General features: G+C 30.8%; 1 protein-coding gene across 3 annotated transcripts in view; it reads right to left on the bottom strand.

The window, feature by feature from the left end:
* Nucleotides 1-1315: 1315 nt before the first annotated feature.
* Nucleotides 1316-12465, bottom strand: part of ClpP (Caseinolytic protease proteolytic subunit) — a 31293-nt gene continuing 20143 nt past the window's right edge. For all 3 annotated transcript variants that reach the window (XM_076490331.1, XM_076490334.1, XM_076490333.1), the window contains 3 exons: nucleotides 6412-6599; nucleotides 5660-5765; nucleotides 1316-2479 (listed from right to left, as the gene is read on the bottom strand). In XM_076490331.1, the coding sequence (XP_076346446.1) occupies nucleotides 2355-2479; nucleotides 5660-5765; nucleotides 6412-6599 (419 nt within the window). In that variant the 3' untranslated portion in view covers nucleotides 1316-2354. The remainder of the gene's footprint in view (nucleotides 2480-5659; nucleotides 5766-6411; nucleotides 6600-12465) is intronic.

Below are 12465 nucleotides of genomic sequence, written 5' to 3'. Positions count from 1 at the left end.
CCGTTTTTACATAAATATTTCTCTACAAGTGGGTTTTCTCGCCATCACTGAAAATAAATAGTGTAATGTTGGAAATACTCAAATTACGAAATTTTAATTAGATGTACAAAAATTGTTTACGCAATTTTTAAAAGAACAGTGTTGTTCTGGAAACAAAATTTAATTTAGTAGAAGTAACACAAGATTTAATTATTCTTGCAACGTTGAAACTGTGCAAAATTCAAATTTAATATTCACTCTGATGCTCAGGATTATATTAAATGTTATTATATCTCAAACAACGAATGGACGTACTATTTAGGTTTAAATTTATTAACATCAATCGATTTACAATTAAATTCAAACTTGATTTTGCTTTGTTTGTCTTACTGCAGTCGCCTAAAAATACTGTTTAAACAACTTGTATAATTTATTTCGCTAGCTAATTACACACATGAATTTGAGAGTTAAAAATTTGTTAAATATAAATGCAGTATTTTTCCATGATTTCTTATTTTGTTTTCCTTCAACATTTGAGTTTTGCACTAGAAAAAGGCTTAAAATCGTCAGTGAAACATGGCTAACCCTATCTAAATATTTCCACTCCCCGTGTCACTTATGTCCAAGCGTACACTAATCATGTAAAATAGTTTCCAAACGCTGAGTAGCTGGACTCTGAAAGTTCAAGGTCATATGGTTTGATGATGATTACCATCAATATATTAGTAATAGACAAATATCGCAAAATAACTGCGATAAAAAAAAAAAACTTATAATTCTTACCAGTTGAAAACGATGGCTAAAAATACCATCTCAAAAATTCAGAATTGGATATTTCATATTGCATTGCATTCGGCAATTATTTGTTATGTAAATGAGTGATGAGTCACATATGTTTTGACAGTAATAATTCAATGACAAAAAAGAATAGTTCAAATAGGCATACATAACTACTTTGATTGCAGGCTAGTACTGTGAACTGAATATATTAAATATGTAAATAATTCATTAAGCATGCTGCATAGCATCATCTACAACATTACCACTTGTTTACATACACCAATCAGTTTTTAGTTGTTTTATAATTCATCTCTACAGTCAGTTTCCAAAGTAGTTTAATGTACTTTTACGTAATTTTCTAATAACAAAATTAAAGTATATAAAATGTGTGATCAACAACGCTTACAAATACTGTTACTAATAGTTAAAGTAGGAAACTGATTTTGCATAATGGAAACCTGTATGTTTAATAACAAAACTTCTAGTGCTATTGATCAATCTAGAATGATACTATCTACTAAAGCTTGAAATTACGTACTCAACAGACAGTAATGTCAAGTTAGTAAGCCAGTCTTTATGTAATTTTTTTACACAACATTATTATAAACTTTTATTTCAGTGTACACAGAAGTTAGTTCCTGAAACAGATAAACATAGATATAGCACTAAATCACTTATGGTAAGCTATTTTTCAGGTGTTTTTTTGTTTTTTTAACAAAGTAGCTTATTTGTTTTGGTATGCAAATTTCTATAATTATATTGCTATTGTTTATACATTATTACTTAAACAACACTGATAATGTTTTTCCATAGAAAAAACAACAAAGAAATAGTTTGAAAAGTGTTATGAAATTAATGTTAAATAAATCAAATAAGTGTTAATTTGAGTTTAGTATCAACATAATCTTAAATCTTTATTTTTATTATAGGTTAAAACATTATAATCAGAAATTGATAACAGAAGAGAGGATTTCAACCCGGTAAGTTTATTTTTTCAGAATTCTTTTGATATTTCTTCTTTAGCTTTTTCATATTGAAAAATCATGGTGCCTTATAACCATCAATTAGTTGAAAGTCATAAATATTCCTTTAAAACTTCAGTTACTTTTTACATATCAGTAACATACTTACATATATAAGCTAACATAAATTTATAGATTTAAAGTCTTTCAGTCATAATTTACAAACTTAAAATGTATACACTCCATAACAGTAAACCTCAAATTCTTTTGTGTTACTGTTTGAATGCTACAACAGATTTAACAATGAATGAGCTTTTATGCTTAATTTATTAAATAAACAAAACAAACTTAAATAAACAAGATAAATATTTCACTTTATCTTTCTTTGCTTCTTATTACACTATTTGTATTGCAAACATTCCTATTATCAAAAGCTATATAGCTTTGTTGATTATCAATATTTTAAAAAAAATTATTAGGTGAATAACACTCATCAACTTAACAATAACATGTTTTATTCATTGCAGTATCAAAAGCACTTTTTATTTAAATACACAGAAAAATGAATCAATTAGCTATCATTCATAAAAGAAACTTATAGAGAGTTAAGAGTACTATCATTTTTGATACACTTTAATTGCTGCCTGCATCATGGTGTGTCTCGCTATGGGTAGGAGGATGTTCCAACACAAAGTCTATTAGCCCAAACTCTTTTGCCTGCTCAGGACTCAAAAAACGATCTCGTTCAATATAGGTTTCTGTTGAAAAAACAAAACATCTTTAATTTTAACGTGTGTGTCAGAAAACAGAAACGTATAATTATGATTATGGGTACAAGTTTAAATGAAATTCTCATATCTTATATAAAATTCTACAGCTAACAGGACATGTAATATTCCAGCAAAACATAACTATCATTTTAACCTTCATCCTAATAATGCTAATTTTTTCAATACATTTAGAAATTATGTGGTGGTTTCAACAAGGAAGTACAGTGAACATCTTACCTACAAATAACTACAGTAGTAGGTTTATTTTTTGTTTTGTTTTTTTTAGATATTTGCACATAGCTACTCATGGATTATCTGTCCCTAAATTGAAATGATAGATTACATGAAAGACAATTAGCCAAAAAAAAAAAAACCTTCCACCAACTCTTAGGCTACTCTTATTAGTCTAACATAAAAAATGGGATTTAGCCATTACCTTTTAAAACATCTCACTGACAAAGGGCAAAGCACTTATTTTTTTCTTTTTAACAGGACACAAACAATGATATCACAGATCAAACCCAAGAGTAATAGGTAATAATCCACTTTATACAAATAGGTGCTTTATTCCATTTAAATTCAAGTTTATTCCTCCTTAGTAATAAGAATCAACCAAAATAAATGCTAACACTTTATCCAGTTAATTTTAGAACCACAAAACTGAATGTCAATTTCAGTCAAAACTCACCCAAGAAACTTCCAAATTAGAAGACACTTTAAAATATATCCATATGCCCATGCCTGCCTGACACTGTTCAAGAAAGTTGGTTAGGTAAGTAGGCCCATTTTTCACTCCTTTAAATACTATCGAAAATTGTAGAATACATAAAACCAATAATACACTACTTTAAAAGGAGTAAGTGCCTACATGTTCAACCATTTATGCAGTCTACTGGTTGGTATAAATAATTCAATTGAATATATAGTGGATGGCCATCAAGGACACAATACAGATAGCTTTCCCTCCTCAAAGGAGAAACTTACAGCTTCTCCAGATGGTATTTATTAACTTTGATTTTTATGATGGAATACTACTTGCATGAAACACCAGAAAAAAAAAAAAAGGTACTTTTGGATTATTTAAAATTACACACAGCAGCACACAAACTATTTGGAATATTTGTTGTTGTTTTTTTAAAGGAAAACCTTTAATGTTAGGAGACTTGTGAACAGAGTATAACATTAAAATAAAATTTTTCATGCAATCTTTTACACATCTACATATATTTATGCCAAAAGTAATATTCTGAGACTTCTTAAATGCTGGAAATGATGCTTTACTGGATAACATCTGTAACAAACCAAAGTTAATGAATGTGTGATCACAATAAGCCATCAGCAAATGTTATTCACTTGAGTGAGGAAGCACATTCAGGTAGAAGACAGACCAATGTTCTATTGAAAAATGTAGCATGTTCCACTACCAATAAAATTCTTTCTTATGCTACAAATGGTTGTTGCTTGCTTATGTACTAAAATATTATTCACATAAAGCTCACATTTTAGACTCATACCTGAAGACTGGTGAGAAAGGATATTAATACAATAAGGACAAAAATAGCTCTGGTTATTTCCAAGTTAATTGTTACTCTTTCACTTTATAAGGTCAACCAGAGCTGTTTTTATCCTTTTTATGACAGCATATATCACACACAAAATTTAATAATGCAATATAAGAAAAAGTTTAATAACTACCAAAAATCATCAAACTAGTGTTAAGTTTTGTACATTCTTTATTTCACTAGTACAGCCATATCTTGAAAGGATGTCACTTAATCCTTAAGTCAACATACGTTCTGCCATAAAAAAACATTCCTGTAATTATTATTCATATAGTAGTTGCATATAAAATAAGAAAAAGATATACTCTAACCCTTTGCAAGAGTCAGAGGTGAAAAAACCATGTCATCGTGTTTGTTGACTTGCATTCAAAATTTTATTGAAGTACTATTTTATAAATTAATATCATTAAGTTTGATATCAAACTGTAGATTACAACTAAAATTTTTATATTATGCATTATTTAATTTCTTAATTTAAAAGTATATATTAGAAAAACACATCTAAATACTGATGTATCCCTCAACTGAATTTTAACAGCTGGAACAAATTACAAGTGATTGTTTTGCCTACATGACTTAGATTAAGGAAGACACCATAATCTATATGTTTCCATGTAGTCATTTATCAGCTACATCACAGATAGATTGTTGTGGGTTTGTAGTCCTGAAGTAAGCACTAGCAAACAAGCAGCCCAATACCTTGAGTGATGTTTAGAAAGTGTGCCAAGATGAAGGGTAGGTCCTCATATTTCTCCATTGAAAGCTAATTCTGCAGTAATTCAACAACAATGCCAAAATACACACCACATACATGCAAACATTTTAGGCCCAATTTAATAAAAAAAATATACCCAGTATATGTCAAAACAAAGCCTAAACATACCCCTACAGTCAAAACTTGCCCACATACATGCCTAGGATAAAGGAGCATACCAGAAGTTGTGCAATTCCATATGATCATTTTTACCTATCACATCTCTGCTGTACCACAGATGGACTATTGTAGGTTCGAAATTCTTATGTAAGCACTATGAAACAGGCAGTCCTGAACATTAAGTGAGCTTTGAAAAGCCTGCTAGGAGGAGGAGATGTGGACCTTCATATTTCTCACTACTCTGAGACAAAAAGTCTCCTACAGTGCAAACTGAGGTGTCACGTGCTAGTCCAATCAGCATAGCTTCCTAGAGTTACCTAAACTTAACAGCATTTACAAAATCATATCACCACAAAACTTCTATCAACCAAAATTAACATAGAAAAATGTTGTTACAAAGTATGCAAAAAGTCTTTGCTTGTATAACCTGGTATATGTTAGATTATCCTTCAGCAATTGTTCTGATAATAATAAAATACAAATGTAAAGAGCAAGCCTTTCTTTGATGGAAAAGAAACTACTTACAGAATACTCTGAATTATTATTTCACAATAGTATGAAACATGGAAAACAAAAAAAATTAAAATACTGATTTTTTCCCCCTTTAAGTAATTTTGCAAATTGCATATTTTATGTAATAATAGATAGCAAACTTTTATTGTTATCTTTTACTAATAACTCCAAACAATCATTCATCCTTAAAAAATTGTGAAAAGCATTTCATAAGCTTACCAATCTTCTCAATAGATTGATTAGTGTGTTTCGTATATATGCTATTTAACTTCTTTTTCAAGTATAAAATCTCCTCTGCATGAATCTGAATGTCTGTAGCTTGTCCCTGAAACCCGAAAACAACTTTATGCTATAAACATTACAACATAAGCAAATAATAACATAATTCTGCAGTCAAGAATTTAACAAATATCAATATATTGACATTGTTGAAATTGTAAAAAAACATAAGGACATTACAAATTTACAACTAGTTATGTCAACATAAATGATACTTTACAACATAATTGTTTAGTAATTTAATGCAATAATTTTCTACCAAGAAAAGCTTAAAAGTCCAATTAAAAAAGGCTTTGGAAGCAATATCTTTTAATGTTCAATTTAAAAATATTTAGAAATGAAGCTATTAAAAAAGATAACAGAAACATTATTATGAAAGTATAGTTAGCACAATGAATGTAATTGACACATTCATAAGTACTCAAATATCCATTACTTTGTATAACCTGAAAAATATGATGCAATGTTCACAAACATAGAGAAGCTTTAAGAAAGAAATAGCAATATTCTGACTGATTAAAAAAAAACTCTGGGAATTATAAAGCAATGATGTAAGACAAAGAAAAAATACAAATTATCAGGATATACACAAATAGAAATATTAATAAATCCAAATTTAGACTGAAATTTCAAGTTTCATATATTTCATTAATTCTGAATTAATATATAATATCGCAAGATATTATACTCACAGCAGCATGACCAGAAGGCTGGTGCATCATAATTCGAGAATTTGGTAAAGAGTGCCGCATTCCTGGTGCTCCTGCACAGAGTAATAAACTTGCCATGCTGCATGCTTGTCCAACACACCATGTGGCAATAGGAGGAAGTATATACTGCATTGTATCATAAATTCCTAAACCTGCTGTCACAGATCCACCTGAAATAAAACATATTTACACATATATTAAAATCAATGAGCACGTATCAAAATAAAAGTTAACAAAATGTTACTATTTCAAATATTTCCAAATCTTTTAGAATAGACTAAATTTTAAAATGTCAGTAATCTGTTTAGAAATTATAACTTCATTTTTGTAAAAAACATAGCTAATTTTTCTCTAAGCTTGCTATACTAAAGATAATGAAAATGAACACTTCTAAACTTTTTCAAGGGATAGTAACTTCAATAAAAGAAGTAATATCTATACCATCACTTGCTTTCAATTAGAACTGCATGGTGATTTTTTTTTAAAGTTTTTGCTGGATTGGTTACAGATGTAAAGCATTATGTTTGATCTGGTTATTTGTTTTTTAGTTGATTTGAGAATAACAGCAACTCCAATGGGCAACTATTTTAAACACAACTGTGCCTTTGGTTGAGAGGAATGGAGAATTACATTGTCCCAAAGTATTTCTAGAAGGGGATTCTATAATCACAAATACTGTAGTTTGTTTGTGATTCTCAGAGTTTTATGTAAATGTGGACTGCAATTATGTGATAAATTCAAAAGAAAAAATGGACAGCACACAATCCACTTGTTTTAAAATAATATGCATTCAAAACAAGTCAAACATATACATAAAATTATTAACACTATAGAATATCACAGTTATACCTAAACCTCTTAACACTCCTACGAAAGGTGGGGCCTAATAGGCCCCAGAGCAACTTGAAAGGTTATTAATATTAGGCTAATAATTTTGTATTTAAATGAAATTGCCATTTAAATCCATTAATGAATGGATTAACGAGATTCCCACTGTCCCTATCTACTATCTAGCAAAACCACAGCCAGGGGAACGGGCTTGGAGAAATCAGGACTAGAAACGTCTTTTCGTAGGAGTGTTAAGTAATTCTCTTTACTTGTTAAAATTTCACTCAGGCTGATTCACTTGACAAGAAGAATTAGTTTTTTATACTCATATCAGTGAATAATTCACTTATATTACCATATCTCAAACTTCAAATAATTGTCTCCTTTTCACCAGAGCATATACAAATAGGTTGTTACCTTACAAGCAATACAAATTAATATAATTATTTCTATTAAACTACAAAACTTTACACTTTCTAACTTTTTTCACTGAACTGCACTTGACTTTTTCTCTACTATTTGTGCTCATTTATTCACCAATATATACATCTTGCCCAACCGAGTCCAAAAAGTTTTAACAAACTATGCAAGTAATGCTATAATGTAACAATACTCATTCAAGAACAAAAAAAATAATGAAGATTCAAGCAACTTGATATCAACATTACTACACACAACATATGACGTGAGATAAGTAATCAAACTTGCCATAATTATCACCTTTAAAATAATTACTTTTAACACTCTTGTTATGAAAAGTAAACAATCAATAAATATTAACCACAAAATAAATTAAATAATAAAGCCTACACTAAACAGTCTTGTATATCCAAAAGTGGTGAAATGTACAGGATAGCAAGAAATAAAACTTATTTACCAGATATTAAAGTTTGAAATTTTGTAAACAGAAAATTTCATGCAAATGGTTACAAAAAGTTCGCTGTCAGTTGTGTGTGATAGAAGTAATGATGTTAATAACAGTAGAATGACTAATCAGATTTTGTCCATTCAGATTAATTATGCAATCTGTAGAAATTGATTGGTTTAGATTATCGGATACTTTTATTTTGAGGAAATTAGGTTCGATCAGTCAATCTACACTAAGGTAAATGTTTTCTCATCCAGCAAATGAAAGTTCCTATTAAAGACATTATTTTAGACTTTGTTCTTCTTATTATGAAGAACATGGTTATAAATCTAAATGTGTAAGAGTGTTGAAATTTAATAATTATCCTATAATTACAATTTTGATTTAATATTTTTATTAAATCCAATTGTAGAGTTAGTAGAGTTGTGCCCCATATTTTAAGAAAACTGTTTCAAACAATATATGAGACACTGGGAAAGAAACAAACATTAAAGCTAATCTGAATGGAATGAATTTTTACAAAAGTATTATACAAGTTCACAAGTCCTAGCAAGCTACATGAAAAGGAATACACTCCCATCAAACATCTGTGTTCCAAATTAGATCATTTTCTTAAAGAGAATTCAAACTATTAATATGTAAAAAATGTGTAGCTTATACAAAATAAAATTCACTTGAAATATGGAGTATGCTAGGATTAAAATAATAAATAAGAAAGCAAAAAACAACAAAACATTATGACAAAGAAAGTGCCTTAGTCCAAATTATAAAGTTTAACTTATAGGGTTTTCATGTGTTATTAGTGTTCTTGGTAGTAAGATAACAAAGAGATTATCAATCTCCTATTTCTTTTAGGGTAAAAGAAATTACTTTAAAATTCTATTTATATTAACTACTGACTGCTGATTTGTTGTATAAGGTGTTCTGACACCAGCAGTTGAATGCAAGTGTGCTGTATACAGTGAACAGCATTCAAAAATTGTACACATGTTTAGAGTAGCCACAATCAGTGGGTTAAAGCAACACAAGTTCCAGCAATTCTTCAGAAAAATCATGAGAAAAAAACTCCAGCCAATGAAAATATTTATCCGAAAACACTAAGGAATCATAACAAAGAAATAGTGTGCAATATAACTATTATTTTTCAGAAATCACCTGACATTCAGGAAACTCCTAGTGATTAGAAAATTCCCAAACAAATAATTATTTTATAGAAAAAGGGGCTGAAGAAAATTTAGAAAACTGTATGCTTATCAAATCTGATTTTTCTATGTGTAAGGTGTTGGAATCTGAAGTCATATATAGTTTGGAAAAAAACATTTGAAAAATTGCCATATAATTACTGCTTCCCTGCACAGTTTTAAAGAAAAAACAGGCCTTCTCTGTCATAAAATTTGATGACAGTTTTAAAAAGAGCCTCCAACTTAATTTTTCAGAATGCATACGAATGAGTAACTCACAAAAGATGTTAAGTTATATGAATATGTGAATGGTAGAACAATAGTTACAAAACTCCATTGGCTTACTTGTAGTCTGATGATAAATGGAGTGTGTTGTTTTTTTTAACCCTCGGACAATGTGATTAGTAGGATTGATTAAGTATCAGTTTCAAAACCTTTACTGTTTATTATTGACCTGGATTTCAAAAGCTTTTTGAACATTAATAGTTTCATAATTAATGACTGTACTGAAATCTTAAGAACAGTTAATTTTGTTGAGCATGATTCTTTTATTCCTAAAGATCTGTACAGGCTTATTAAATTGAAAAGGATTTTTATACATATGGGAAATGTAAATTTAGAAAGAACTTTCTTCTAGTGAAAGATAAGAGTAGTGTTGCAGAGACTGAGAAATATTTAAATGTGACGGCTGATACAATCATGTACTGAGTGATATATTGGATTAGAAGAAAAATCAAGTTCTTTATTATGATCCAGATCCCCTCATTTGAAGTGCCAAAAGCCTGTTCAAACCACAGACCTGAGAGACCTGTAATAGATGGCACAATAGATCTTTAGTATAGAACATCGATATGCTCTCCAAGAGGTGGAACAGAACATATGAAAGATGTTCAGTGCCCTAGTAAATGTAACAAAAACATCTTGAATTACAAGTCAGCTTGCATTCAAAAACAAACCCCAAGAACTTTAGTTATGGCACCATGGGAAGAACATTGTTACTGAACAAAAACTCTGGATCAGGATGCAAAAGTGCATGCAAACAGTTTTTGTAAAAAAGAGAGAAAACCATGTGCAACTGTTCAATGCATGAAATTATTGAATGCAGTATGAAGCTGCCACTTGATAAATCTCATGTTCAACAACCAACATAAAATATGGAAATCATCTAGATGTAGAATGTTTGCAACAGTCAGAGGAAGTTGATGAGTGATGGTATTGATCTAAATACTGAAACACTGAATACCGACAAGTGTAACACTCAAGACAGCCCTGAGGGTATCACTCTGAGTTCCTGTAAGAACAGATAAAAAAATGTAGAACCTACATGGACCTTGAATTGCCTGCTGAGTGTAAAATTCTGATAAAAATAGGCAAATGACTACACAACTTAGAGGAGTGGAGGTCATGTAAAATTCCATACATCCATGTCGTCTCACAAACCTTCTTGAGATCAAATAAGATGGTTGGTTAGTCAATTTAGTGTTTTAAGGTATAAAGCAGCTAGACTATCTGCACCAAACATCTGGTAAAAAGTTAAAAGTAAATTTAGTAAAATTCATAAAAGGTAAAACAAAACAAAGTTTAAAAACAAACACATATATAGCATAAAACCAATATTTACATCCAGTCTCCAACATTAAGAGAAAACTAAAGTAATTCAAGTTGTAAATGACTTTCTCTAGCACAACTGTAGTTATCATAACTTGCCAGGAAGACTAACAGGTAAGTACAAAAACCACCATCAGTCACTTGAAGATGGCCTTTCCAGTCCTGGTTCCGAATTATTTGACGTTATGGACATTTTCAAAAAGGAAAGTAATAAAGTTTTAAAAGACACATAGCAAAATTATAATAATAACTTGCCATATAACTAACGGATAGTTCAAAGAGCAGCGTTAGTCACCTGAAGTTTGCCTTTCCAGTCCTGGTTTTGAGTTATTTAATGTTATGGCCAGTTTCTAATTTCAAATCAAACTAGATGAACTGTAATTTCTAAAAGGGAGCCACATTAAAAAAGGTGTAATGTATAAATTAAAAAATTTAAATGGCATTAAAAAGATTAATGGCCTTTAAAAAACTAAAAATATTTCCAGGGTGGACAGTGTCACCAACACCAATAACATGTCTTATGTTATGGACAAACCTTGGGAGAGAACATGTTTAAAATGGTGACATCGTTAAGAGCCTTAACAATGGCAAGAAAGTAAAATGTGGCCTATTGTGATCTGAGTGTTACACAAACTACACAATGGTGCATCAGTTCCAGATAAAATAAAACAATGAGTTAAAAAACTGTGACCAATACATAGTCCAGTTAGAACTTCCTCACTCCAATCCTTATGGAAGCAAGATGGCTAAAGTCCAATATAGGGTTTTATTTGGAAAAGCTTGTTTTCACATTGCTCAGTCCAAGTCGCCTGTCAGCTAGCACAGAGCCGAGCCTTGAATACAGGACCATAGTACATGTATGGAACAGGCACAGCAGCGATAGTGCCAGAGCAGATAAACTTAGCTGCGGTGTTGGCGAGCTCATTCCTGCGAATACCGATGTGGCCCGGAATCTAGAAAAACTAGATAGAAGTAGATGTTAAAAAGAAATGGGCAAGTTGGTTTTGAATATCAGCAAGAACAGGGCAGGAACCAAAGTAAAGTGATTCCAGGGCCAGTAGAGAACTACGCAAGTCAGTATAAATAGTGCAGTTTGAGTACTGTTTGGCTTCTATGTGATCCAGGGTAAGAGAAATGACATACAGTTCAGCAGTAAACACAGAAGCTATAGAAGGGATTCTGCACATAACCACCAAACCACAACAAACCATGGCAGAACCCACACAGTCACCTGATTTCAAACTATCTGTATAAATAGGAATGGTAGAATGGTTCGAAAGATGTTCAGCAAATAGCAGACAGTATTTCCAATCGGGAGTGTCTACTTTTCTCAGATGACTTAAAGATAGGTCAAAATTGGGAACTGTGAAAAACCATGGGCCAACCAGTGGATACAGCAATGTTATCCAAGGACAGACCCAATTCACCCAACTGCATCTGGATACGAAGGCCAAAAGGAGTAATAGCAGACCATCTGTTCTGAAAAAGTATTGCCCACCAAAGAAGGAAAACACAACCCCAGTTCACTGTATCAGGGTGGCCATTTTTATT

This window comes from Tachypleus tridentatus, chromosome 2 (assembly GCF_004210375.1).
Source record: "Tachypleus tridentatus isolate NWPU-2018 chromosome 2, ASM421037v1, whole genome shotgun sequence".
In the NCBI taxonomy this organism is placed as follows: domain Eukaryota; kingdom Metazoa; phylum Arthropoda; class Merostomata; order Xiphosura; family Limulidae; genus Tachypleus; species Tachypleus tridentatus.
The sequence above is the reverse complement of the archived record's forward strand: the minus strand, read 5'-3'. Positions and strand labels throughout refer to the sequence as shown.